This window comes from Peromyscus leucopus, chromosome 7, assembly GCF_004664715.2.
Source record: "Peromyscus leucopus breed LL Stock chromosome 7, UCI_PerLeu_2.1, whole genome shotgun sequence".
In the NCBI taxonomy this organism is placed as follows: domain Eukaryota; kingdom Metazoa; phylum Chordata; class Mammalia; order Rodentia; family Cricetidae; genus Peromyscus; species Peromyscus leucopus.
This window is the reverse complement of record NC_051069.1, coordinates 95468337-95495160: the sequence shown is the minus strand read 5'-3', so window position 1 is coordinate 95495160 and position 26824 is coordinate 95468337. Positions and strand designations below refer to the sequence as shown.

Here is a 26824-nt window from a genome sequence, read left to right as displayed (position 1 = left end):
TAATATTTTGCTAATTTGTTTGAGAATTTCATACAATGTATTTTGATCATATTTACCCTCCTTCAACTCTTCCCAGACCTGCCCTCTCCACCCTCATCTCCCTACCCATCAACTGAATTTTCTATCCTGGCAACTCAAATTCAGTTTATGTTGCTCTTGGGAGTAGGTGTGGTTGACCCTGCAGGGATGATATCATTAAAGAAAACCTACTCTCCCTGTCCCAGCAGCTACCAAATAGCTACCAATAGCTCCTCAGCTGGTGATGGGATTCTCACCCAACTTTCCTCCTCTATGCTGGGGTTTTTGCCTGGCTTGAACTTGCTCAGGTTTTGTGCATGCATGCTGTCAAAATAACTGTTGAGTCCCTATGCCCAGCTGCCCTGTTGTGTCCAGAAAACACTGATTCTTTGAAGTTACCCACCACCTCTGCCTCTTACAATCTTTCTACCCTCTCTTCCACAAAGATTTCTGGTGTGTCTGTGTGCGTGCGTGCGTGAGCACATGTGATGTGTACATTCTATTTATGGATGAGCACACTACAGTTTCTTATTCTCTGCATGTTGACCTGTTGTGGGTCTCCGTGTTAATTGCCCTCTATAAAAAGAAGCATCTCTGATGAGGATGAGAGATGTACTGAGCTATGAATTTCCATTCTATTTTTGTTGTTGTTGTTTTTGTTTTTTGTTTGTTTTGTTGTTGTTTTTCAAGACAGGGTTTCTCTGTGTAGCTTTGGTGCCTGTCCTGGATCTCGCTCTGTAGACCAGGCTGGCCTTGAACTCACAGAGATCTGCCTGGCTCTACCTCCCAAGTGCTGGGATTAAAGGCATGCGCGACCTCTGCCTGGCCCATTCTATTTTTTTAAGGAGCCTTTGTCCATTGAAAATTTTAAGGATTTATAAGCCATTTATTTTATAAGTCTTCATTCTGTGAGATTGTCTGTTCTAGGTTTGCTTCTGTGGTAGATAGAGCTGGAGTGAATATGCCATTTAGCAGTGACTGGTGAATAATTGTGAGAAGACTTTGTCCTTAACTAGCTCCTATCATCCAGCCTTCAGAAGGACCCAAAATGCTGGATGGCAAGAGCTCACTGTGGTGTCTGAGTTATTTCCATGGATTTCATGCAGACATATTTTTAATCCTAGGATCACAATTTGTGGTGACCTCTTCTCTGTTCTCCAATTGATTTAAGCCTTAAGATTGCAAGGACTTTTTACTTTTAGCTTGAAAAAGAAAAATTTAAAGTGAATAAATAAAATAATGAAAAGATGGGGATAAGAAGATATACATGCCAGAGTCAGTGTCCGGGTTAGTTAGCATCACACTAACCACATAGGAGCTTGTCTAGCTGCTTCCCTTTTACCAATGGGGGCTGACTCTTGCTTCCCCGCTTCCTTCATTTCTTCTGTCTCTTCCAGGGTTCTCCCCTCCTTCTCATATTATTGACTAAGAGCAGGCCCTCTCACCCTCTGACTCCGGATCCTCTTCCCTCCTTAGAGTTTGAGAAGGCCTTATGCCGCCCTGGTCCCGATGTGGTGATTTGTGACGAGGGACACCGCATCAAAAATTGCCAAGCCAGCACCTCACAGGCTCTGAAGAACATCCGTTCTCGTCGGCGGGTAGTGCTGACTGGGTACCCTCTACAGAACAACCTCATTGAGTACTGGTGCATGGTGGACTTTGTGCGCCCAGATTTCCTTGGTACTCGTCAGGAGTTCAGCAACATGTTTGAACGCCCTATCCTGAACGGGCAGTGTATTGACAGCACACCTCAGGATGTCCGCCTCATGCGCTACCGGAGCCATGTTTTGCATAGCCTCCTGGAGGGCTTTGTGCAGAGGTAAGTCCTAGTTTCCCGAGTCTTTAGAGGGATGGCAGGCATGCAAAGCGATTATGAGGGGAAATGTTACCACTGGAGGGCCTTTCCTAGTGGAGCAGCAATAAAACTGGGTAACTACCAGATGGTGGATGTACTGTCTCTGTTCTCTGAAAGCTTGGCCTATAAGCACTTCACTCAAAAGTTGTCGTTGTTGAACGTGGTGGCACGTGTCTCCTAGTACTCAGGAGGATGAGGTAGGTGAATTTGAGGCCAGCATGTGCTAGCTACATAGCAAGCTCAAGTCAGTGTTACCTAAAGTTGCTAAAAATACCTCTTAACTTGTTTAAAAGAAAAAAAAATAAGAACGAGTCAGCATTCTGCTGACTTTGATAAAAGAATAAATATGATTTTAGGATATTGCTTGACCAGTTTCAGCATCCTAGTTGATGTAGTGTAGGCTAGCCTAAAATAGTTCTTTAGTTCCTCCTGTAGGATGACAGATGTGGAAAAAGGCCAGAGAGGCATCCCTGAATTGGGGCATGAACCTAGAGTTCCTTTGGCCTTAATACTCAGTTAGTGATGACTTGGGACAGGTTGCTTTGTCTGAACCACCCTGCTCTAACAGAAGGATGCATTGCATGTTGAGAGATTTCTAGAAGACGGTGCGGCAAGAGTGAAGGCCTGTTTGTATCCTATCCTGACCCATCTTGGCCACAGTTCCTGGCTGTGCTTCCTATAGGCCCTACTAATCTCTGTGCCTGTGTAGGAGAGGCCATACTGTGTTGAAGATTCACCTCCCTGCCAAAGAAGAGAATGTGATCCTGGTGCGGCTTTCTCAGATCCAGCGAGATTTGTACACACAATTCATGGACCGTTTCCGGGACTGTGGTAGCAGTGGCTGGTTGGGCCTGAATCCTCTGAAGGCTTTCTGTGTGTGCTGCAAGGTGAGTGGGGGCCTCCGGGAAGATGGATCAGAACTAAGGTACACATAATTCCCACTAGGGTGTTACTCCTGGTGGGAGTCCTTGGTGGAGGAAGAAGGAAGTGAGAAGGGCTGCCTCTGTTCACAACCCTGGAGCATCCTTTGGGGACTCCAAGGGAGACATGCTGATGTATGCTACAAAACTTCCGAGGTGCTGCTCGTTTCGTGTGTCCAGTGCTTCCTTTAGGAGCACAGCTGCTGCATGGTTGGTGGTGCCCAACTCCACAAGCCGTCCTTTCTTACTGCCTTTTTCTCTTGGAAAAGAATGGTGATGGATGACTGTTGTGGGATGGAGGGTCTTTTGACTGCTGTGTGACTGAGGCTAGTCCTGGTGACCTAAGCCCATAATGCTACATTCAGGAGGTTGAAGTAGGAGCATAGTGATTTGGGACAGCTTGAGCTACACAGGGAGACACTGCCTCCAAAAGTAGAACATAAGAGGAGCTATACAAAGTGCCTTCTGACTGCTCTGTGTTTAATAGATTGAGATCTTTCTCATCCCTGTAGTGATCCTATTTCTTTGACTTAGTGTCTCTGGTTATATTCTTGGCAAATCTGTTAGGCATTGTTTCTGATTCCCCTTACTTTAGTGAGTCTGCTGAAAATACATCTCTGGGGTAGGTGGTGTGTCTTCAGTCATATTTAGAGTCTCATTATATAGTCCCGGTTGTCTTGGAACTCACATCCTCCTGCCTCAGCTTCCTGAATGTGGGGATTGCTGGTACGTGCCGCCATACCTGGCACTGGATAGGATTGCAAACCGTCTCTCCCGTCTTTTGAAAGAGGGTCTTGCTGTGTTGTCTTGATTGGCCTTAAGCTCTTGGCGGTCCTCTTGCTTCCGCCTTCCCGGGGTGTGGGTTATAAGCAAGTGTCTTGACACACGGCTCTCAGAATGCTGCTTTGGCAGCTCTGCCCCATGAGAGCCAAAGACAGAAGTGGAAGGGCTCCTGTGACGGTGCTCACGGTTATGGCGGCCTTCCTTCTGTCTCCTTTGCCAGGGATTCTCAACGTTTCCTAGGAATTGTTCCTGAAATCACATTGATTGGTCATCTATTAGTCAGATAATCTGTTTTTCATAGGGAGGGATTAATTTTGTTTTATATAGTAGCTGAATGTAGCCATATAAAGAAAACAAAACATTCTTTCCCTGCTTGAGTTAAGAATGAAATGCTCATGACACAGACTTTTCCATTACACACCAAACACACTGGCATTTCCCATTCATGTGTCATGGTCATCAGAGCCAGCAGTGAAATTGCAAGTTCTTTGACTCTGAAGGATTTGGGGGTACATTAATTTTGAGTATGCAATGTGAGCTGTAGCAGCTGTTTGTTTGAACATGTTTCCATACTCCTCAGGACACCCTTGGAATGTTCTTTGGTCTATACTTTTCCTTTGTTTAACTTCAGATCTGGAACCATCCTGATGTTCTGTATGAAGCCCTTCAGAAGGAAAACCTAGCCAATGAGCAGGACCTAGATGTGGATGAGCTTGGCTCAGCAGGGACCAGTGCCCGTTGCCCATCACAGGGCACAAAAGTCAAGGGAGAAGATAGCACCTTGGCTTCCTCAATGGGAGAAGCAACCAATAGCAAGTTCCTCCAGGGAGTTGGCTTTAACCCTTTCCAGGAGCGAGGCAATAACATAGTTACGTATGAATGGGTGAGTCAAGCTGTAACCATCAACGCCTTCTGAGGAGGGGCGGTGCTGACAGCCTGGGGAAAGGATGGTGTGCACAGGGCACTACACTCACTGATGGGCCTGAGCAAGAACGCTGAAGGCGGTCAGCGGGCCACGCCTAGAGGAGGGGATTTTGTTTCTACTCATCCAGCCTTGGACCTGCTCCAATCTTCTCTTTTGCAGGCCAAGGATCTCCTGACTAATTACCAGACTGGAGTCTTGGAAAATTCTCCCAAGATGGTACTTCTTTTCCACCTGATTGAAGAAAGTGTGAAGCTTGGGGACAAGATTCTTGTGTTTAGGTAAGAAGAGAAATTCCCAGTTGAGGCTTGGTGTCTATAGGAAGGATGAATGTAGCACCTCTGTGTGGTGGTATTGTGTTCCCCAAAATATTGTGTACTCTAATAAATTTATCTGGAGTCAGAGAACAGACAGCCACTAGATACAAAGGCTAGAAAATGGTGGCACTCACACCTTTAATCCTAGCATTCCAGAGATAGAAATCCTCTGGATCTCTGTGAGTTCAAGGCCACACTGGAAATAGCAAGCATGTGAACACGCTTTAATCCAGAAAGCCAGTCTTTAATCCAAGGGAGTGGTGGTAGAAAGCAGAAAGATATATAAGGCGTGAGGACCAGAAACTAGAAGCATTTGGCTGGTTCAGTTCAGCTGAGATTCATTCGGGATGAGGACTCAGAGGCCTCCGGTCTGAGGAAACAAGACCAGCTGAGGATCCGGCGAGGTGAGAAAGCTGTGGCTTGTTCTGTATCTCTGATCTACCAGCATGGACCCCAATAACTGACCTCGGGTTTGATTTTATTAATAAGAACTTTTAAGATTCATGCTAAACCTCTGCAGTGAGACCATCTAACTTCATACCTGCACCTGGCTTTTTCCAGTGCTCTGTGACCAGGCACTTGGAGGTAGGGCTTTCTGGCATCCCAACGCCCAAATCAGGTTTTTTCGTTAACATTGGAGATCATATCCTCGATATCCTAGTCCTTCAGACTGTGGCCCAGACTAAACTGGACTAGTTTTTAATTTATTAATTTTTTTAACATTTATTTGTGTATTTGCTTTATTTATTTATGTTTAAATTTTTCTTTTTTTTTTTTTTTAAAAAGATTTGTTTGTTTGTTTATTATGTGGTGTTCTGCCTGCATGTATCCCTGCAGGCCGGAAGAGGGCACCAGATCTTATTACAGATGGTTGTGAGCCACCATATGGTTGCTGGGAATTGAACTCAGGACCTCTGGACCTCTGGAAGACCAGTCAGTGCTCTTAACCACTGAGCCATCTCTCCAGCCCTAAATTTTTCATTTACCTTAAATTTGTGATGCTAGGAGTTGCACCTAGGACCTCATGCATACCAGGCGAGCACTCTAGCATTGAGATTCGGCGTGGCAGCAAGTGCCTTTATGTGCTCAGCTGTCTTGTCCCTCTCTTTAGGTTTTTGAGACAGGGCTCATACAGCCAGGCTGGTTTGAATGTCTGATTCTTTGCCGAGTGGTGGGATTATAGGTGCGTGTCACCACCCCTCGCTTTCCTTCTAAAAATCTGAGACAGAGTCTTACTAAGTTCCCTGGGCTGGTCTTGAATTTACTCTGAAGCCTAGGCTGGCCTTGAATTGTGTTCCTCTTGCTTCAGCCTCCCATGAAGATTACCAAGCCCGACTAGTTTTTACACTTCAGTCTATAAGAAAAAATACAAAGACTAAAGAGTACATTTGGTTAGTCGGATGTGGTGGCTTTTAATCCCTGCACCTGGGAGACAGAGGCATGTGGATCTCTGTGAGTTCCAGGACAACCAGGGCTATGTAGAGAAACCCTGTCTCAAACAAAACAAATCAAAGAACAAACAAGGGAAAAGACTGTATGTGTCTACAAAACCTAAAATGTTTGCTGTTTTGCCCTTTATAGAGCACATTTGCTGATCCTTCTCTCCCTTCCCCCTCTTTTTTAAAATAAGGTTTTGCATATAAGGCCAAGTAAGTGGCATGATTTATGCCATGGTCACACTCTAGGTTTGGCTGGGGCTTTGAGTCTCACTAAGACCTGACTATATACAAGGAAACAGGCATGAAGTGGATTGTTTCTGACCACATTGTGCCCCAAGGACCTGGTTTGGGAGCCTCAGGTGAGGGCTTCCACCTGTGACAGTCAGTTTCAGACTTGTTCCCTGATTTTACATACTGCTTTTCAAGAACCCAGCTCTCTGGATGTTTTAAAAACAGTCAAATGGATCCATCGCCATAGTCAGATGCTTAAGATTGGCCCAGTTAGACTCATTTGTATCTCGTGTAGTGTTGGATTGCACTACCAAATAGTAGTAACTGAGCATTCAGTTAAACCCCAGAATTTTCAATGGAGAGATTAAGGAACCAGAGAAATGGTCTTTTGTTTGTTTGTTTGATTGGTTGGTTGTTTTTCTGTTTTATTTCTATGGGTTGGTGGTAATAAGTATGGATAATGGCTCCCATTATGACTGAGGGAGGATATTCTTGGTGAAGTTCCATCTTACAGAGAGTAGGTTGGGGGAACTCCATTTGAAGGTTGCACATGAGTGGAAGAGCAAGGGTCCTTGAGGTTTGGGAGCCATCTGAATGACTTTTTCCCTTGCAGCCAGAGTCTGTCTACCTTGGCTCTCATCGAGGAGTTCCTAGGGAAACGAGACGTGCCCTGTCTGCCTGGGGCCGAGGGGCAGGGAGCCCAGAAGTGGGTTCGAAATGTCAGCTACTTCCGTGAGTTTGTTGCTGCGTTGTTTCTGGAGTCTTAGCAAGATCTATTTAAGGGCTTCCACTTTCTCTCTCTCTCTCTCTCTCTCTCTCTCTCTCTTTCTTTTTCTCTTTTCCAACCCCATTCTTCTTCAAGTATATAGAAATACGTGATTAGCCAAGAAATGGGGAGTTGCTGAGGGGTAACTTTTGAGAAAGAACCACTACTAGGGCTGGAGAGATGGCTCCCGTGCTAGGATTAAGACACGTGTGACCATGCTGGCTCAAAGCTGGCTCTAAAGAGGGCAGTCCTGTGTGGGGGTGGCTGGAGGAGCCTAGGGAGAAGATGGGAGGAATTCGGAAGTTTAGAACCACTATGGCCTAATGACTGTCCAAGTCAGAGTGAGCATGAACCTAGATCATACTCTCTCTATAGAGGAGCTAAATACACCCAAGGGGATGACAAGTTTGGGAGTGTGTATGTGGGGGGATGTGTAATTTTATAGGTCCGTGTAACCATGTCTACATTCTATCTATAATATTAATATCTCATGGAAGACATGGTGTGATTGAGAAAAGGTGTCTAAAAGTGAATGGTAATAAAAAAATAAAAGTTGAGAAATGTTGGCCCTACCCTGTTGATATTTGGCCTAGACTTTGGCTATATGTGTCTAACATGTGTTGTAGGATATTCAGTAATAGCTGTATTTTTTTCCAACTTGATGTCACTACCCTCTTCAATTTTGAGAACTAAAATGCCTCCAGTCATTGCCAGATTGTTCCCTGGGGGTAGGAGAGTGGAGAAATAACCCTTTGAGAACCACTGGCCTAAAGAAATGATTTGGAGAAATGGAGACTCAGAGCTTGTGTTTTCTATAGGATTGTCCAATGAGACAGTGGTGAGCTGTGCTTCAGTATTACCAAACTCAGGGTAGAAAGTAAGTTGGGGTCCTGAATGAAAACAACTATAACAGCAGTAATTCAGTTCCCTGTCTGGTATCTCATATCCTTGACTTGTCCTTTCCCCAATACTTACGCTGCTGAATAAGTGAAGGTGATAATTTCTTCCACGTGTGAACTTTGATCTTTTTGTTCTTAATGAATGACACTGCTTCAGGTCTTTTTGTTTTTTAAAGACAGAGTCTCACTACGTAGCCATGGTTGGCCTGGGACTCACTACGTAGACTAGGTCAGCCTCGAACTCTTAGGGGTTATTCTGCCTTTGTTTCCCAAGTGCTGGGATAAACGTTGTGCATTACCACACCTTACCCTTTGGGGTCTTCTTTTAAAATAGCAAGTTCTTAACATCAAGAGCTTTATTTTAAAAAAAAAAAGAAAAGAAAAGAAAAGAAAAGCAACCGTGTCTTGCTGGGCCTGGTGGCCCACACCCATAAACCCAACGTTTAGTGGCTGGGGTAAGATGATGTGAGGTGAGAGCTAGCCTGGACCAAAACCGTCTCAGGCAGGAGGGGTGATGGAAGAACATGGTCTGTATTAAAACACAGAATCCTTGGTGCTCCTTTATCTCGCTAGGACTCCCAAAAGAAGCCTAATGGGCATTTTGAGTCAGTCTTTTCTAAGTTCCATGGGTGAGTCAAAGGCACTCTTTAGTCTAGAAACCCTAGCCTTAGAATGCACTAGAGGAGAAAAATGTGTTTTATAGATTTCTCCTCCCCCCCCCCCCCGAGACAGGGTTTCTCTGTGTAGACCAGGATGGCCCCAAACTCAGAGAGGTCTATCTGCTTCTGCCTCCCAAATGCTGGGATTAAAGGCATGCACCACCACTGCCTGACTGGATTTTATAGTTTTATGTTACATGTAAGAGTTACTTGAGTCTATTTTCACAGTGCTGATGTCCAGGCTCCATCTTAGACCCATAGTTTGCCCAGTGGGTAGACGTTTTGTTTTGTTTTAAAAACGTTTGGAGGGTTGGAGAGATGGCTCAGTGGTTAAGAGCTCATACTGCTTGCTCTTGCAGAAGACCAGAATTTAGATCCTAGTGTCTATGTTAAGTAGGTCACAAATACCTATAGCTCCAGCTCCTAGGGAATCGGATGCATGTGGCTTCTGCATGCACCTGCACTCATATGTATATACCTACACACAGACATAGTAACATATACAATTAAAAATTAAATAAATATTCTTTTAAAAGCCCACATATTTTTGCAGTGACTTTGCTGAGTTCCTCTGCCCTTATCTATTCACTTGGGTTTGTTTTTCTTTCTTCCTAGGGCTAGATGGTAGCACCCCTGCCTTCGAGAGAGAGCGGCTCATTAATCAGTTCAATGATCCCAGCAACCTCACCACCTGGTTGTTCCTTCTTTCCACAAGGTGAGTGGAGTCTGTCAGGGGGTGTTCCTGCAATTTGCCACCTGGGCAGGTACCGCAGAGTTTCATCTAAATCAGAGAAGAGCTCTGCTCAGGTTTCTAATTTGTTTTTTGAGGTCAGAAAGGGGATCCCGGGAAAAGTTGTTATGAAGGTAGTCATCATAGTGTCATAAAGTTCTTTGAGACCTTCATTAATAATTGTCATAATTAGATTTTCTCTCAGGGGTGCTTTATGGCAAGGAGTGCTTTGTTACATTAGATGATGTGATATCAATGTAAGTAAAAATGCTTTAGAAAGTGAAAAGTGCCCAACCTCAGCAATCAGGAGGTAGGAGGATTTTGAGTTTAAAGCCAGCCTGAGTTCTATCACTGAGTACTGCCTCAAAACACAAGAACAAACCAATACGAAAAACAAATTGAAAATGTAGTATAACTGTAAAAGGCTGATGTTTTCTGTTTCATGACAAGTACTTTAAAGGCTCTGTTGCTTTCTACCAACAGTGTTCAACAGTGTATGGGTTCTTTTTCGTTTGTTTGTCTGAAATGAGGTCTCATGTAGCCCATGCTGGTCCTTGGCTCCTGATCTTTCTGCCTGTACTGCTCATAAACTGGGATTGTAGGCTTGTGCCACCATTCCCAGTAGATAGGAGTCTTTCATCCCCCTTAGGTAAAAACACTGGGAACATTTTATGTACAGACATTTCTACTCACTAAGGGACAGCACTCTGGAGCTATATGTAGGGGTTTACCTTTTCCAGGGGTATGGAGGGCTATAGACACTGTTATATTGGACTTCAGGGCACACTTTCAGTGTTTGAGGAGTAATCATCGTGTTTATCAGGACAACAAAATGCTTGAGACAAAGAGTGATGTTGGGGTAGGAGTCACAGAGGGCAGAGCCTACTAGAAAACCATCTAAGACTAAGAGCTCTATGGTTGTTGCTTATGTCTTCAAGGGCCGGATGCTTGGGTGTGAATCTGATTGGTGCCAACCGAGTGGTGGTGTTTGATGCTTCCTGGAACCCTTGCCATGATGCCCAGGCGGTTTGCCGGGTGTACCGCTATGGCCAGAAAAAGCCCTGTCACATCTATCGCCTTGTGGCTGATTATACTCTTGAGAAGAAGATCTATGACCGGCAGATTTCCAAGCAGGGCATGTCAGGTATACCATCTTCCAGGCTATTCTAGATCTACTTCTGTGCCAGCTGCCATCCTGTACGGGGTCAAGGGTGTGAGGGAGGAGCCAGGCATGGGAACACAGACAGGCTTCGAATCAGAATGCCAGAAGTTTCTCCCATATCATTCTAATCCAGATCTTTAAGGAGATTGGCCTCATATTGTGGAAAGTAAGTTTAATAAGAGGAGTTAGTAGTTTTCTATGCTTTTTCCGTTTTATCAGGGCCATTGGCCTGTCCTTTGACTTTTGTGTGTGGAAGACTTTTCCTTATTGTCAGTCAGGCCACTTTCTCCCTGCTGACCTATGCAGTTGTGTTTTCAGTCTTCTCTGGTGTGTGCTGACTTTGTTCTTATCTTTTTCCTCTAGACCGGGTAGTGGATGATCTCAACCCAATGCTGAACTTTACCCGGAAGGAAGTGGAAAACCTGCTGCACTTTGTTGAGAAGGAGCCAGCTCCCCAAACATCTTTGGATATAAAGGGGATCAAGGAGTCAGTCTTGCAGCTTGCCTGTCTGAAGTACCCTCACCTTATCACCAAGGTAAATACCTGATGTACATGACAGCCTTGGTATGGCAGACTCCGTCAGTGAAGGCTTGTGTGGCAAACCTGCTTCCTTCTGAAGTAGAGCATGCACACACCTGGGGCTGAAGTGATCTTTTGCTGACCCCACTACCTCCACCCCTTGTCTGGTCTTTGGAGTGTTGAGCTTAGTCAGCCCTGTCCAACAATCTGACCACTGAATCTCCCTAACAGAAGGAGGAAGTAAGTTCTGAATGCAGTTGAATTCTGTGAACTCTCTATTCTTTTGGTAGGGAATATAAACTTAGGCATTTGAAACTGATACTAGTTGTGAACTCTATTATTTATTTTTAAGATTTATTTTTACTTTTAGTTGTGTGTCTTTGTGGGTATGTACATGTGAGTGCAGGTACTTGTGTAGCCCAGAGGTGTTGGATCCTCCCATAGCTGGAGTTACAGGAAGCTGTGAGCTACCCAACATGGGTGCTAGAAACTAAACTTGGGTCCTCTGCAAGAGTAGTATATGCTCTTAACTCTTAACCACAGAGTCATTTCTCGAGCCCCTTTTTAATTTTTAAAAAGAGCAAGCGTGTGTGTGTGTGTGTGTGTGTGTGTGTGTGTGCGTGCGTGCGTGCGTGCGTGCGTGCGTGTGTGTGTGTGTGTGTGTGTGTGTGTATACAAATGTGTGAACTCATGCATCCACCATGGCATGCATGTGGAGATAAGAGTCAATTTTCTCTTTCTCCCTGAATGTGTATTCTGGGAATTGAACTCAGGTCATTAGGGTACAGCTCACTAGCCCATGAACTACACTCTTGACAGAACCTACTTGCCTATAAGCAGACTTTTTGCCAGTGTTGGAAACAACCAACCTCGTCTTGGTTCCATATAAGACTCACTGTACATCAGTTGTATTTGCACCAAGACTAGTAATTAAACCCAAATGTCCTGTCTCCAGGAGCCTTTTGAGCATGAGTCATTGCTCCTCAACCGAAAGGATCACAAGCTGACCAAAGCTGAGAAGAAAGCAGCAAAGAAAAGCTACGAGGAGGACAAGCGTACATCAGTACCCTATACTCGCCCATCGTATGCGCAGTATTACCCTGCCAGTGACCAGAGCCTGACCAGCATCCCTGCCTTCAGTCAGAGGAACTGGTGAGTTGCTGAAGGAAGGGAGTCTGGCTGGTCTAGAATCACATTCCTTTCATCCAGTTCCTGTTCAACCAAAGGGAGAGTGTACAGCCTGCTCTTTGGCTGCTCTGAAAAGAAGGTCCTGCTCTAGGGTCAGGTGTCATAGCAGCTCAGCAGCACACGTGTTCTGAATGGCTCTAGTTTTGATGACCTTGGCTGGAGAAATGAGCTGCTGATTTTGCCACTCAGCGGAGCCCTTCTGGTAGAATGGTATAAAATGGTGGTTTTATGGGGCAAACTTGAAGTCACATGGGAATGTATATACCAACCAAAGAGGGCATCTTCTTCGTGCATCAAGACCAAAGATACAGAACTCAGGAAGCTTATTGACAGATAGGGTTGATGAGATGTTCAGCAGAGAGAGTACTCTGTATGCAAGCCTGAGGACCTGAGTTCAATCCCTGGAACCTACATGTAAGTGGAAGGAGAAAACTGACTCTACATAGAACTGTCCTCTGACTTCCACACACATGCCTTGACAAGCATGCACAATAATAATTTTTTTCCTTCATTATTTATTGAAAAATTACTATGTGCAAAGCATTCACACATGGCCTGGCAGAGTGCATTTAAGTACAAAGAATCAATAGAGCCATTCTAAATCAAGTGTAGGAAAAGGCACACACAGATGTCTTGAGGTAGGAAATGCTAACAAGTATAAAAAGTTTTTAAAAGCTTAGCAAGAGGAAGTTAAATCTGCTATCAGAAAACCAAATGTGGTGGTGCATGCCTGTAATCTCAGCATTCAGAATGTAGGGGCAGGAGGAGAAATTTAAGGCTATCCATGGTGAGTTTGAGGCCAATCAGGAGTATATAAGTGGGGGTAGTGGGAAGAAGAGACTGGGGGGTAGCGGGATGGGGGGTGGGAGCTGGGGAGACAGGATAGACATAAATGCAGAGAGAGAGAGACAGAGAGACAGAATATCTTGATCTTGAATCAGGAGTAATAACTTTGTCATGTACCATCTAGTTGAAAGGTGAGCCAAGAAGAACACACCACTGACCGTGGGTGATATTTTGTTAGAAAGAAATGCACAGCCAGATCTCTCTCTGGCTGTAGTACTGTCATAGAAGTCTGGCTTTGTGCAGGGGCTTTGGTTGCTCCTGCATTTGTACGGTGGTCATAACTAGAGAGACACTGTGGAGACTGACCTAGATAGGAGCAGGAGGAGCATCATGAAGTAGCTTGGAGTAGAGAGGGGCATCTGTGTAACTTACTGAGGTTCGGGTTATGTGTGAGAGAGAATCAGAGAGTGTGAAATGCTGCCAGAAGTTGGGATTGATGATCATCTGAACATGTGGCATCACATAGGTGAGTCAGGATCATTTCTGCCCTTTGGATTTCAACTTCAATGGTATCAAGAGCTTGCTCTTCCTTTTTATATTTTTGTAGCATCTAATCTTCCCTTTCAATCTAGTTCCTGATGTAGATTTCTAGAGAAGCAGATGGTACCTTCTATCTCTGAAAGGCATTACTCCACTAACATCTGACTGCTTATCTCTGGAACTGACCTCCTTTCTCTGCTGTGGTATCTCAGTCGTGCCTCTAGGCTTCTTTAGAATTGACTAGACTCTGCGTGTTCTTCCAGTGCTTCTCTCAGCAGCAGCTAAGGGTGAAGGGCATACAGTAGCTCAGTGGCTGTTCTGTCCAGCTCTGTAAATGTGCTTGTTTGTTTTTCCTGCAGGCAGCCAACACTGAAGGGTGATGAAAAGCCTGTGGCCAGTGTTCGTCCTGTACAGTCCACCCCCATCCCCATGATGCCCCGGCATGTCCCACTCAGTGGCAGTGTAAGCGCTGCCTCCAGCACAAATCCATCCATGAACTTCCCCATCAACTACTTGCAGCGGGCAGGAGTCCTTGTGCAGAAAGTGGTCACCACAACAGGTTGGGAATTCCTGCTTTCTTTTCTGGGGATTTATTTATTTATTTATTGTTTGTTTGTTTGTTTGTTTGTTTGTTTGTTTTTCAAGACAGGGTTTCTCTGTGTAGTTTTGGAGCCTGTCCTGGATCTCGCTCTGTAGACCAGGCTGGCCTTGAACTCACAGAGATCTGCCTGGCTCTGCTTCCTGAGTGCTGGGATTAAAGGCGTGTGCCCCTACCACCCGGCCTGGGGATATTCTATGTATGTATGTATGTATGTATGTATGTATGTATGTATGTATGTATCTGTCTGTCTATCTATCTATCTATCTATCTATCTCTTTAAATTAGCCTTTCCTCCGTTTTTTTTTAACCTTAAAGATTTATTTATGTGTATGGGTATTTTGCCTGCATGTATGTGAATGCACCCCATGTGTACCTAGTGCCTGCAGAGGTCAGAAGAGTATGTTGGATCCCCTGGAACTGAGATGACAGTGTGAGCTGCTGTGTGGGTGCTAGGAACCAAATCTGGGTCCTCTGCAATAGCAGCAGGTGCTCATAACCATTTATTTTGTGTTCATGTGTATGCCACAGTGCTCATGTGGGCCCTGGGATCAAACTCAGGTTGTCAGGTTTGACAACAGAGCACTTTATTCACTGAACTATCTATCTCACTGGCCCAGCGTTCTTTTGTAATTTGATGTTCATCCAGTAAGTGTCTGTTAAACACCCTTTGTATAGACCTGACCATATTTGGCACTGTAGGTAAATATGAAGGTTCCCTGATCTTGAAGAATTTGCATTCTGGTGAAATATCGTAATATAATAAATATATGGCTTGGGTTTTTGTGGTTATTGCTTTATTGTTTTAAAATGGTGGTAAGTGGAATTCTATGAATACCACAGGGACTCTGGAAACGTTACTGGAATATCAGTTTGGGTTTCAAAGGTTTTCAGAGATATGAATGTGCTGAGCCTGCCTCAACGCAGGGTCAGCAGTGTATAAAAGGGGCAGCCTACCCAGTTAGGAGACCTGAACCCTTAGGATGCTCCTTTTCTGTGTCAGGTTGCTGTAGATTGGGCATGCTGGGCCAGGGAGCATTGGAGGGAGGTGGGTGTTTCAGCCAACTCCGATGTTAGTTCTGAGATTCAGAGTGACTGGGGGGAATGATTTTCCTCTTCACTTACTATTTAGAAGTATCCGTGCTATACACATTTTGATGAAAGCAATATATGACATTTATTAACAATTGTGAAATAAACTGAACAAAATCTCTGTTTATCTTATTTCTCAATGCAATCTTGAAATACTCTTTTCCAGTTGTGGGATAATGCCAGCAAGAAAGATCAGAGCACTTTTGGAACCTGAAATGATGTGGAACAAATTCAAATAGTTCAGAGTGGAGAAAAATAGAAACAACTGTTCAAATGAAATTTTTTCCTAAACTAAGAACCCTATGAATTTTTAATTAAAGCAAGGAAAATTGATCAGAAGCATGGCCGGCTGTCTAAGCAGCTTTGGTTTTCATAGTAGTCTCTGATGAGATGATTGTGAAGGCTCTTCTTGTTTAACCTTCTCTGATTAGCTCTACAGAAAGCCTGTGGGACACTAGTTAGGACCTGGGATGGATGTGAGACTTTGTTTCCTTCTTTTCTCCAGTTAAGCCCCATGTCATCTAAATGCAAGGTCTGTTTTTCACTAGATATTGTTATTCCTGGACTCAACAGCTCCACAGATGTTCAGGCAAGAATCAATGCTGGTGAGAGCATCCATATCATCCGGGGGACGAAAGGTAAGAGCCTAGCCAAGGGCCTTTGTTTGAGAGTGCTAAGCTGAGAATCAGAACAAATACTTACGGTTTAATCTAGAGAGTTCATAGGAACCATCCCCTAAGAGCTTCACACTTGGGAGAAGAGTGAGAACGTGGCATTTCTATGTGCTGACATTAAACGAGGATGTCGGTCAGTGGCGTAAAAGAAGGGAATTGGAGTTCCCACGTTTCTGTATCTTTTGTTTTTATAGAAAATCTTGGGGTGAATATGTATAGATGTAAAAATACCAAAACTGTGGGAAAGAGTTATGGAGTGGGTTGTGAGCCGATGTATGTGCTGTTGTATACAATGTCTTTGAGCCAGGGTGATGGTCCCAAGCTGGGAAATATATACTGAACATGAATTAGTGCAGATGTATTGCACAACAGAATTTTTAGTGTGGTAATTTTACAAAGCCCAATATTTTGCTAGGCGTAGTGGTGCACGCCTTTAGTCCCAGTACTTGGCTGGCAGAGAAAGGCAGATCTCTGTGAGTTTGAGGCCAGCCTGGTCTATGTAGTAAATTCAAGGACAGCCAGAGCTTATTGAGATCCTATGTCAACAAAATAAACCAACAATTAAAAACCAATAAATAAATAAATAGCCCAACATGTTTCTGGCATTCTTAAGAAGATGATGTCACTGAAATGAAAAACATGGGCTTACTAGTGTAAGGACACAAACAACTGAGCTTGTTTCCATAGTTGTCCTTCTCTCGTGCATGTGTTGTATGCATCCCCACACACACCCAGCTTCCGTAGTCTGTCACTGAGTACCATCCCTGTATGAGGCTGCTTGAGGCTTTATGTTTGGGAGGATTTTGCTCTAGTCTCTATTGGATCAAGGGGGAAAGGACTACAGAGTACACAGACACAGAAAGCTCTCCCCAGCCTGGCAGGGATGGTGTGTGCCTTTAATCCCAGCACTCAGGAGGCACAGGCACGTGGATCTCTGTGAGTCCAGCCTGGTCTACAGAGTGAGTTCTAAGACAGCCAACACTACAAAGAGAAACCCTGTCTTGAAAAGCCAAAGTGGGGGAGGTGGGGGTCTCTTCTTAGTATGGAACCCAGCCTTTTAACTGTGCTCTCCTTAGAGCAAGGATCAGCAGACTGAACTGTGTGTGTCATGTCTAGCCTGCTTCTAGTACTATACCAGAAGCCTACTGTATATTTTACTTTTTCCTTTTCTCCCCCCTCCCCCCGCCCCCCTTTGGCTTTTCAAGACAGGGTTTCTCTTTGTAGCATTGGCTCTCTTAGAATTTGCTCTGTAGACCAGGCTGGACTCACAGAGATCTGCGTGCCTCTGCCTCCTGAGTGCTGTGATTAAAGGCACACACCATCACTGTCAGGCTGTATTTTACATTTTTAATTAGTGGAAAACTGAAGAAAATCAAGGGAAAAATCAAGAATAATAGTTTGTGACGTGGAAACTGTATGAAATTCACATTTTCTTTTCCAAAATAACTTTATTTGAAGTGATATGATAATACAGGTTAAAAAAGAGAGGTAAGGCCAGTGAGATGACGGAGCAGGTAAAAGCACTTACCACCAAGCCTGGTGACCTGAGTGTCATTCCTGGGTCCCACTTGACTTCCACAAATTGTTCTCTGACCTTTACATTTGCACCCTGGCACACACCTGCATACACACAATAAATAAATGTAATTATAAGATTGTTTTAATTTTTTATTTTTATTTATTTATTTATTTTAAGATTTATTTATTTATTATGTATACAGCATGTATGACTGCAGGCCAGAAGAGGGCGCCAGATCTCATTACAGATGGTTGTGAGCCACCATGTGGTTGTTGGGAACTGAACTCAGGACCTCTGGAAGAGCAGTCAGTGCTCTTAACCTCTGAGCCATCTCTCCAGCCCCGTTTTAATTTTTTAAAAAATTTTATTTTATTTGTGTGGGTGCTTTGCCTGCGTATATGTCTGTATGTCACATGTGTGCCTGGTGCCAGCGAGACCAGAAGAGAGTATCAGATCTCCTGGAACTGGAGAAAAGCAAGGCAGGTTAGTGCCTTGTAGGAATAGACTACAGGTCTTGAATTAACCCAACCAAGCAATAGAGGATACTGAAGCATAAGGGTCCATTTTCCAGACCAAAAAGAGGATCTGGGCCAGAGTGCCCGAGAACACAGAGCTTGCAATGGGTCCTGTTGACTTCCATTGTTTTGGTACTTTCTGGAGTATTCTCTGGAGATTAAGCTCTAGGAGACAAGCCCTTTTCTGTCTTAAGTGTTCAAGTTTTAAAACTGCCTGGTATGTGGTAGGTTAGCAGTCAGTATTTACAGACTAGATGAGTCGTTATGAATCTAGACTCAGTTTTCCTGACCTTACTGCAGGTGTCGTGTGGGGTGGGTTTTTATAGGCACTTTCCAGCCCTTGGGGCCTGGAATGTCTCAGGGCTGGCTACATTTCCTGCAGGCTCTTGACAGTCTAATATCTCTTAGGGACATACATCCGCACCAGTGATGGACGGATCTTTGCTGTCCGGGCGACTGGCAAACCAAAGGCCCCTGAAGATGGTCGGATGGCTGCCTCAGGTATGGTAGTCTTTTACTTTCTATTGACCTACTCAACATTTATTTGGTTTACTTATAATTAATGTACTTTCTGAATAAATAACATATATAAGTTTTGTGATTAGAACATGAAAAAGGGACAGGTGATGAAAAATAAGTTCTCCTTCCCTCCTCCCAATCCTCCTTGGTCCTCCCTGGGTTCTGTTCTGCTTTATTGTTTTAAAGATATTCCATACATGGTAAAGGGTTGTGTGCACATACAGATTAACTGTGTGCATTTTAAGTATTTAGTTTTTCTTTGCATTTTCAAAACAAATGCTAGTATACTATACTTCATTCCCCCCACCACTCACCAGGGATAGCTTATTTCTTATCCTTTGTTCTAGACATGCCTTGGTAAAAGTTTCCTATTGATTTACATCTAGGTTATTAGTACTGGCTTGTGGGGTTGTTTCTAGGACACACTCCTAGAAGTAGAGTTTTTGGTCAAGGGTATATCTATGGCTCGTGAACAATGCCAAATTCTCCTCACTAGACGTGGTTTTCATGTATCATTCTACCACTGAGATAGGAGAGCCGGACTGCCTTAGAGCCGGACTGTCTTAGAGCCGGACTGTCTTAGCTTTGCCGCTGTAGCCTTCGCTTATGGGTTAGGAGGAAGGAACTACTGCATATCTGTATTTCCTGCACCTACACCCAAGGATTGTTAATTTCCTGTTAATCTCCTGTCTTTCCTTGCCTTTCTGTTATGTGAATTATTGGTAAGCTGAAGATACCATGCTATTTTACCCATAAACACTTCAATATACATCTTTTAAGATTAAGGACATTTACGTACTAGCTACATCATAATCATACTAAAAGAAAAATTAACAATAATTCCATAATCTTTCATAATATCCAACTTTTATCCAGATTTCCTAGTTTTCCAAATTGTTTCTCATAGCTAGTTTGGTTCTGTCTTAAACTTAGATAGGCTGTCTTTGAACTTCACTTGTATCTTTTTATCCCTTGGTCACTACCTGTTGCCCCCAGAAAAAAAATCTGACCAATTAGTTTTAAGAAAAATTTCCAGCTAGGCACAGTGGTGCACACCTTTAATCCCAGCATTTAGCATTCAAAAACAGAAGCAGAGGCAGACAGATCTCTGTGAGTTTGAGGCCAGCTTAGTCTCTGCATAGTGAGTTCCAGGCTAGCCAGCTATACATAATGAGACCTGGTTTCCAAAAAAGCGAAGAAGTTTCCAACGTTTCATATCCATTATTTCATAGTATTCACTTTATAGAATTGTTCAGACAGAGGAAGGTGCAGGGAAATCCCATGACCTTTCATATGGGCTTGTGTATTAGTCTTCTTGTTGCTATGATAAAATACCTGGCCAGAAGAAACGTGAGGGAGGACAGGGTTATCGTGGCTTACAGCTGAAGGGAATACACTTCAGAAGGAAGTAAGGGCAGCAGAAGTTGAGGTGGCTGGTCACCTATGTGCACTCTCAGGAAACAATAGTCAGTGGGAATGCTCCTCTTTCTTTCTCCTTTTTATTCTGTCTCACACCCTATCCCATGGAATGACGCTGCTACCCACAGTTAAGATGGGTTCTCACCTCAGTTAACTTAATCTAGAAACTCCCTCACAGACATGCCCAGAGATTTGTCTCCCAGGTTATTCTTGATCATGGTCAAGTTGATAGTCTTAACCATCACAACTTGTTTCTGGAATCAAAAGATTTCTGTCTTTGAGACCGGGGAAAGTTGACTGGATGATATTTAAGTATCAAACAATGAGAATTTGGGGACTGCAGTACAAAATTTATTCTTTTAATAGACTTGTTTTTCCCTTTTCATTCTGGTTTCAGTTACCTATATTTTATTTCCAGGTTCCCAGGGGCCTTCTCTTGCATCCACAAGCAATGGCAGACACAGTGCCTCATCACCCAAAGCCCCCGACCCTGAGGGGCTGGCCAGGCCCGTCTCTCCTGACAGCCCAGAAATCATCAGTGAGCTCCAGCAGTATGCAGATGTGGCCGCTGCTCGGGAATCCCGCCAGAACTCCCCAAGCATCAGTGCCGCCCTGCCTGGCCCCCCAGCCCCACTCATGGACAGTAGCACCGTTCCTGGGACAGCTCTTGGAACTGAGCCATACCTTGGGGGTCATTGCCTCAATAGTTCCCTCTTGGTGACTGGCCAGCCCAGTGGTGGCAGGCACCCAGTGCTGGACCTAAGGGGCCACAAGCGAAAGTTGGCCACTCCATCTGCCACCCAGGAGTCAGTCCGTCGGCGGTCCAGGAAGGGCCATCTGCCAGCCCCCGTGCAGCCCTATGAACACGGGTATCCAGTTTCTGGCGGGTTTGCCATGCCACCCGTCTCCTTAAATCATAACCTCACCACCCCCTTCACCTCCCAGGCTGGGGAGAATTCCCTGTTTATGGGCAATACCCCCTCCTACTACCAGCTGTCCAATTTGCTGGCAGATGCCCGCCTGGTGTTTCCAGTGACTACTGACCCTCTGGTACCAACAGGCCCTGTCAGTTCCTCTTCCACGGCTACCTCAGTCACTGCCAGCAACCCCTCCTTCATGCTCAACCCCTCTGTGCCAGGGATACTACCCAGCTACTCACTCCCATTCTCACAGCCACTCCTGTCCGAGCCGAGGATGTTTGCGCCTTTCCCTTCCCCTGTCTTGCCCAGCAACCTTTCTCGGGGCATGTCTGTCTACCCAGGCTATATGTCCCCACATGCAGGCTACCCAGCTGGTGGCCTCCTCCGGTCCCAGGTGCCTCCATTTGACTCCCATGAGGTTGCCGAGGTGGGGTTCAGCTCCAATGATGATGAGGATAAAGATGATGATGTGATAGAGGTCACTGGGAAATAGCTGGGATGCTCCTTCCCACCTCACTTGGGGCCCCTAGCAGGTTCCCACCAAACTGGAAGGCAGTGAACCTGGTCTTTCTGAAAATAGGGTACTCGGCAGGAGGGAAAAGAAGACAAGAGTGGTTAGCCATAATGGCAGGGCTCGATTGCTGTTTGTTAGAAAAAGAAAAGAAAAACAAACAAACAAAAACCCCAACAGAGCCACAATAGTGGGAAATCAGGGACCGAAATCAGGAATGGAGGGGTAGCGCAGCCTGCCTCTTTGCCTGCCTTGCTTATGCTGGCTGCTTGTTTGCCATCTGAGTGTAGAAGAGCTCATATCCTGTTCTGCCTTTGGGAACATCGCACCCAAGAGCTGCCTTACTGAGTGACTTAGTTTGGCCTGGGGATGGGAGAAGAGGGAGGGAGATGAGGGCGGGCATGGGGAGCAGACTAAGATTCCATATCACATGGTATCTTTTTAGGAGGTTGGAAGGATGCAGACCAGGGTGTGTGTGTGTGTGTATGTGTGTGTGTGTGTGTGTGTGTGTGTGTGAGAGAGAGAGAGAGAGAGAGAGAGAGAGAGAGAGAGAGAGAGAGAGAGAGAGAGAGAGAGAACGAGAACGTATGTAGCAGAATGGGTGAAGGTGGGAGGGGAGGGAGGGGAAAACTAAGGTAAACTAAAAGGAAATGAATTTATCTTTTTTGGAGTGTAAATCAGAGTGTGCTGGTTTATGGCTACTAAATTGAACATCAGAATGAGTCCAGGAGAAGAGCCACAGGCATCAGTTTCCTTCAGATAGGTGAAGAAAAGACCAAGCTAACTGAGTCCCTAGTTTTCAGAGCCACCTTGGTTTAACTTGCGGGGAGATCATGAGAGTGAGAAGAGCATTTCCAGTCTCTGACTCTTTCCACAGTGGCCGTCTCTGAGCAGATGTCTCTTTCTACATGGGCTGGAAGTGCACTGCAGTGAAGTTAGTTCTGTGTGGTGGCTAGAAAAGACAGGCTTCACCAGGACAACTCAGCCCCTTAGGCTGCCTGTGCTGGTGGCCTTTCCTCTTTCCCTCCCTGTTAGAGAGCTCCATGTTAATTTATTTCTTACGGGCAATTATTTATTATCTTCATTTGGGGGCAGGGGTGGTAGGGGAGGTTATAAGGAAGACAGGAGATAGTAAAGGAAGTTCTAAGATATTCCAGACCCCCTAGCTACTGGCAAAAAAGGGTCCCAGATGGGTGGTGAATTAATTGACCAGGGAAAGAGAATTAGAATCAACCAGGTGTCGGATTAAACAACTGTGTCGTGGGGGAGCGGCCTCTCAGGAAAATCGGGAGCCTGAGACTGGCTGGTTGGGGGCGGTGAGATTCATTCCGCAGAAACTGAAACTTGGGATCATGGACTTTGCTACTGGGAAGTATATAACCTCCACATTTGGAACTGTTGTCTTCTATGATGATTTTACAGGCCAGTTCTCTGCTGAATAGTGAAACTGGATAGGTAGCTGCTGGGTTGAGGTAATGGACTATTGATTTCCAGTTGGGAATTGTCTTGACCTCCCCAGCATATCAGGTGATCGGTGTGGGCCTGGTTTCTGTCCCCTCCATCTTCTCTGAAGGATCATGGGGAAGCATTTTCTCTCTCTGTAGGATCCTAAGTCTGGCTTTTGTTGTAAAAGAACACATGAGTCATTCTGATCTCCCTTTCCTTGTTCCAGATGTAAGGGCAGGGGATGTAGTGCTTAAACATAAACACTGGCCATTTTCCTGGTATGTACTGTGTCTTATAGCCCCCCTGCCCCCTGAATATTTCCAGGCAGTTCTTTGTGGTGAATAACACACATGATGGTGCCTGACATTACCACCTTCCCTTGGCTCCAACTTGATTGGGCAACTGCTAAATCTGTCTCCTAGTCCAAGAAGTATCTTAACCTCCTGCGACTCTTGACTAGCAATTTCCCATTATTGGGGGGAACAAGGGAGCCTCGAGGCAGACAGACACTATGGGTTTTCTCAGAGACAAGGAGATGGCTGATGGGGTGTATGTGTACTGTCCAGTAACACCAAAAGTGGACCTTTCTCTGTTTTCATACGCACCCTGTCAGACACTTAACTCTTCTACTCATAGAAGCCTTAGATCTACAATTTAGCTATGCAAATTATTTTAATAATTTAAAAATAGCAGTTCCAACCAGTGCTTTCTCTGTGAAATGTAGCCCAAGAATGGATAGTCAAGGCTTTTTAATTTGCGTGGGCTCTTAGGTTGAGGCTGGTGCAGTGGGAGTCAGCCAGTCCAGATCTCTATAATTTGAAGAACACACACAGAACTTGGGTTACATGGATGCTTCTCAGACCTTGGAACACTGAGCTCCCAGACGTGTGTGTCTGTGTCAAGTGTGTCTGTGTTTCTGTCTGTGTGTTACATGATTGTCTCTCAGACCTTGGAACACTGAGCTCCCAGACTTTTGTGTGTCTGTGTGTATACCCTGCCAGCCAGGGAAACGGATGTTCTGTGTTCAGAAAGGAAATCACTAGAAATCATTTCAGTAGGGAACTGAAACCAGTCCATTTTTAAGCTGCAAGGAAGTAAGTGGGTATTCTGGGAGACAGCATGTGTCTGCTCTATACTCTGTCATTCCAGGGCTTCAACTCACTTCAGCTTAGCAGAGGCCGTAACTCTAGGCAAGGCTCCTGGTTAAAGAAGGCTTTTTGTGATAATGTGCACCTTCTATTGTATAGGGGTGGGAGTGAGTAGCATTAATTCCATGGGCTTTGGCACCCATACCTCCCACCCAACAAACCGAAAATATCTGGCTTTTCCTGTGGGCTAGTGGGGAAATGTGTGTGCACACCAAACATGAGCATGTGATGAGGTGAGTAAGGGACTTACAGATCTTACTGTACTTAGATTGGAAGCCCTTGGTGGTAAGTGGTCATGCTGGCTTACGCTTGAAATCTTAGACCTCAAGAAGCTGAGACGGGAAGATCAGCTTGGTCTACATACACAGTGAGACCCTGGGGAAAGGCAGACAAAGATCAGGCTCATGCATTTTCTCTCATTATTTCTATTTGTCTTTCATGGAGTCCAATCACTCTGGTATATTCTAAATTCTTATTCTAGGGAACACTACTAAACGTTGCCAGATGACACTTGAGATACTTGATTCCCTTTTCTTCTGTCTGTTCCCTCGGGTAGGGATGGAGTAGCTATTCAAGAAAAGGAGGAAGTGAACCATGTTGGGTCAGATCCTTCTTGATGGCTTGCTTAACTCTGAAGTCCTCGGCCCTTTGAGTTATGCTACTTAAGTGTCTATTGTTTCCTGGCTTAAAGATAATTCTGTCTGGCCCTTGGAACTCACTCTTCTAGGAATTAATGTGTAGATTATATATTTGTGACTTACAACTAAAAATGAAGTTCCCCACTCTGGGAGCATGAACAAAGAGCTGGGGAATGTTTCGCTGGTTAGTTGAAACAAAGCACCAGCCATATAGATGGGACTGCTGGTAGCAGGCAGTATCTAAGCCTGACACTCATTGCTCTGGAGCTGAGTCCTCCTCCCACAGGGAAAGGTTTCCTGGAGGCTTTACATTCCTTGTTTCTAGACTCTTGCTTCCCACCTCCCTTTGGTTTCTACATGATGAGTCCTGAGCCATGGCTTTCCGTGCATTCAACCAGGTTGCTCTCTCCCTGCCATAGCTGCTGAGAAGTCTCCCTTCCCCCAAAAGATGACTATGGCTCCTCTGCTGTCTAATTCCCAGGAAACCAGCACCTCAAGGCCGATCTGAAAATGCTGTGCTGCCCATTGCTCACCATCAGATTCTGTTCCTTCCCACTGACTCCTCTGCCCCTGTGTATTCAATTGCTGTAATCCCTCAATGTCTGTTCTGTGCCACTGGCTTGGCTCTAGGCCTTTTATGGATACCTGAGTCCTAGAGTGATGAACTAAGCAGGCAGTGTCCACCCTCTTTGCTTTTCAGGGACCCAAGTCTGCGCCTTTCCCTGCCACAAGTCTGTTTGCTGGAGTCATCTGGTGTGCTGGGGAGAGAGAGCCAGGCAGGCTGCATAATCTGCAGTGTAGAGGGCTGAGGGAGGTTTGGGCACTGCTGCCCCTGCTAGGACGATGATCAGATGAGAGGGGACCTCATACTGTGACCTGACCCAGGACCCCCCCTGGAAGAGAGTTCAGCCCAGCTGTGTTTGAGTGAGTGTGTGTATGCGTTTGCATGTGTGTGCTCATGTGCACTGTAGTGTAAAATGACTGTTATCTGGTTGTGTAACTCAGGGTAGGCTGGGGACTCACCAGAAGAATCTCTCCAGCCTGCCCCAAACAGGTTTTTTTCCTTGTACCCTCTTCAGAGGGATCAGAGAGAGGGTCCAGGTGGGTTGAAGGGGTTGTAATGGATAACCACTAAGGCCACACTGCTGCCAGAGGAGCTGGGGGAGCGGGGAGGAGATGAGGTTGCCCCAAGGCCCTGGTACCTGGCTTTAGTTTTCTGTCTTCTTTCCTCAGGACGCCCCTGAGGCCCGGGACCTGTGCCTGGCTTAGAGGACCATCTGTGGCTGGGTGATCCAGCTGCTGGTGTGATCATGGGCTTCCCTCTCTCTCAGCTGGGCAGGCACTTCTGCCCCAGAGACTGGGCAACTGGCTGTTTCTATGACGTATTTATTTTTACTTGTGTTTCATGTCACTTTTTTAAAAAAGCAAACAGAACAATTGTAAGTCAGTATAACTGCCTATCAGTTTTCTTTATTTCTCTTTTTGTAAAATAAAATTTAAACTCAAGACGTTGTTTGATCAAGAGGTTGTCTGGACAGCAGCTTATCTGGATGGCAATGAAAGGACTATAACAGAATGAGAGGCACTTGGACAGCACAGGGCAGTAGAACAGGCAGCTAGCAGGATCTGTTGGCAGTGTCAGTCACTGGACTTTTCCTGCTTTGCACATTTGTACCCTGACTCAGAAGCTTGATGACTGTCTGAGCAGTTGGTGAGGAGTGTAGAGGGACCTGTGGGAGCCCACAGAGGTTTCCTAGTGAGATTTGAACTTTTGCTTTACCCAGCAGGGCTGCATAAGGGGATGGATTGACCATGTACGTAGTTACCAGGTGTTTGGAAGGGTCTGCACTTGGATGTGCTTTGATCTAGCAAGGGGAAGGCTTGATCTAGCAAGGGGAAGGCTTTTGCCCTGCCCCTTAGCATCCCTATGAAAAGCCCTTTTGAAGAGACAGAAGGGGCTGGTAGATTTTGATCCAGGTCCTCCCAAAGCCATCCTGTGTTTCTGGCTGTCTCATCTCTGCTATCTTTCTATCTACTAATTCCTTATGCCTCTCTCCTCAGGAACCCTGTAAAAGGCGAGGGTGTGCATC

General features: G+C 45.2%; 1 protein-coding gene across 1 annotated transcript in view; it reads left to right on the top strand.

The window, feature by feature from the left end:
* The window catches only part of Rad54l2 (RAD54 like 2), a 94094-nt gene extending 67838 nt beyond the window's left edge, over positions 1 to 26256 (top strand). The window contains exons 10-22 of the mRNA XM_028895284.2: positions 1495 to 1837; positions 2583 to 2760; positions 4208 to 4459; positions 4661 to 4779; positions 7099 to 7217; positions 9425 to 9524; positions 10478 to 10683; positions 11065 to 11237; positions 12177 to 12373; positions 14095 to 14294; positions 15974 to 16063; positions 18542 to 18634; positions 20490 to 26256. Coding sequence (XP_028751117.1) covers positions 1495 to 1837; positions 2583 to 2760; positions 4208 to 4459; positions 4661 to 4779; positions 7099 to 7217; positions 9425 to 9524; positions 10478 to 10683; positions 11065 to 11237; positions 12177 to 12373; positions 14095 to 14294; positions 15974 to 16063; positions 18542 to 18634; positions 20490 to 21484 — 3065 coding nt within the window. The 3' untranslated portion in view covers positions 21485 to 26256. The remainder of the gene's footprint in view (positions 1 to 1494; positions 1838 to 2582; positions 2761 to 4207; positions 4460 to 4660; positions 4780 to 7098; positions 7218 to 9424; positions 9525 to 10477; positions 10684 to 11064; positions 11238 to 12176; positions 12374 to 14094; positions 14295 to 15973; positions 16064 to 18541; positions 18635 to 20489) is intronic.
* The last annotated feature ends 568 nt before the right edge of the window (positions 26257 to 26824 follow it).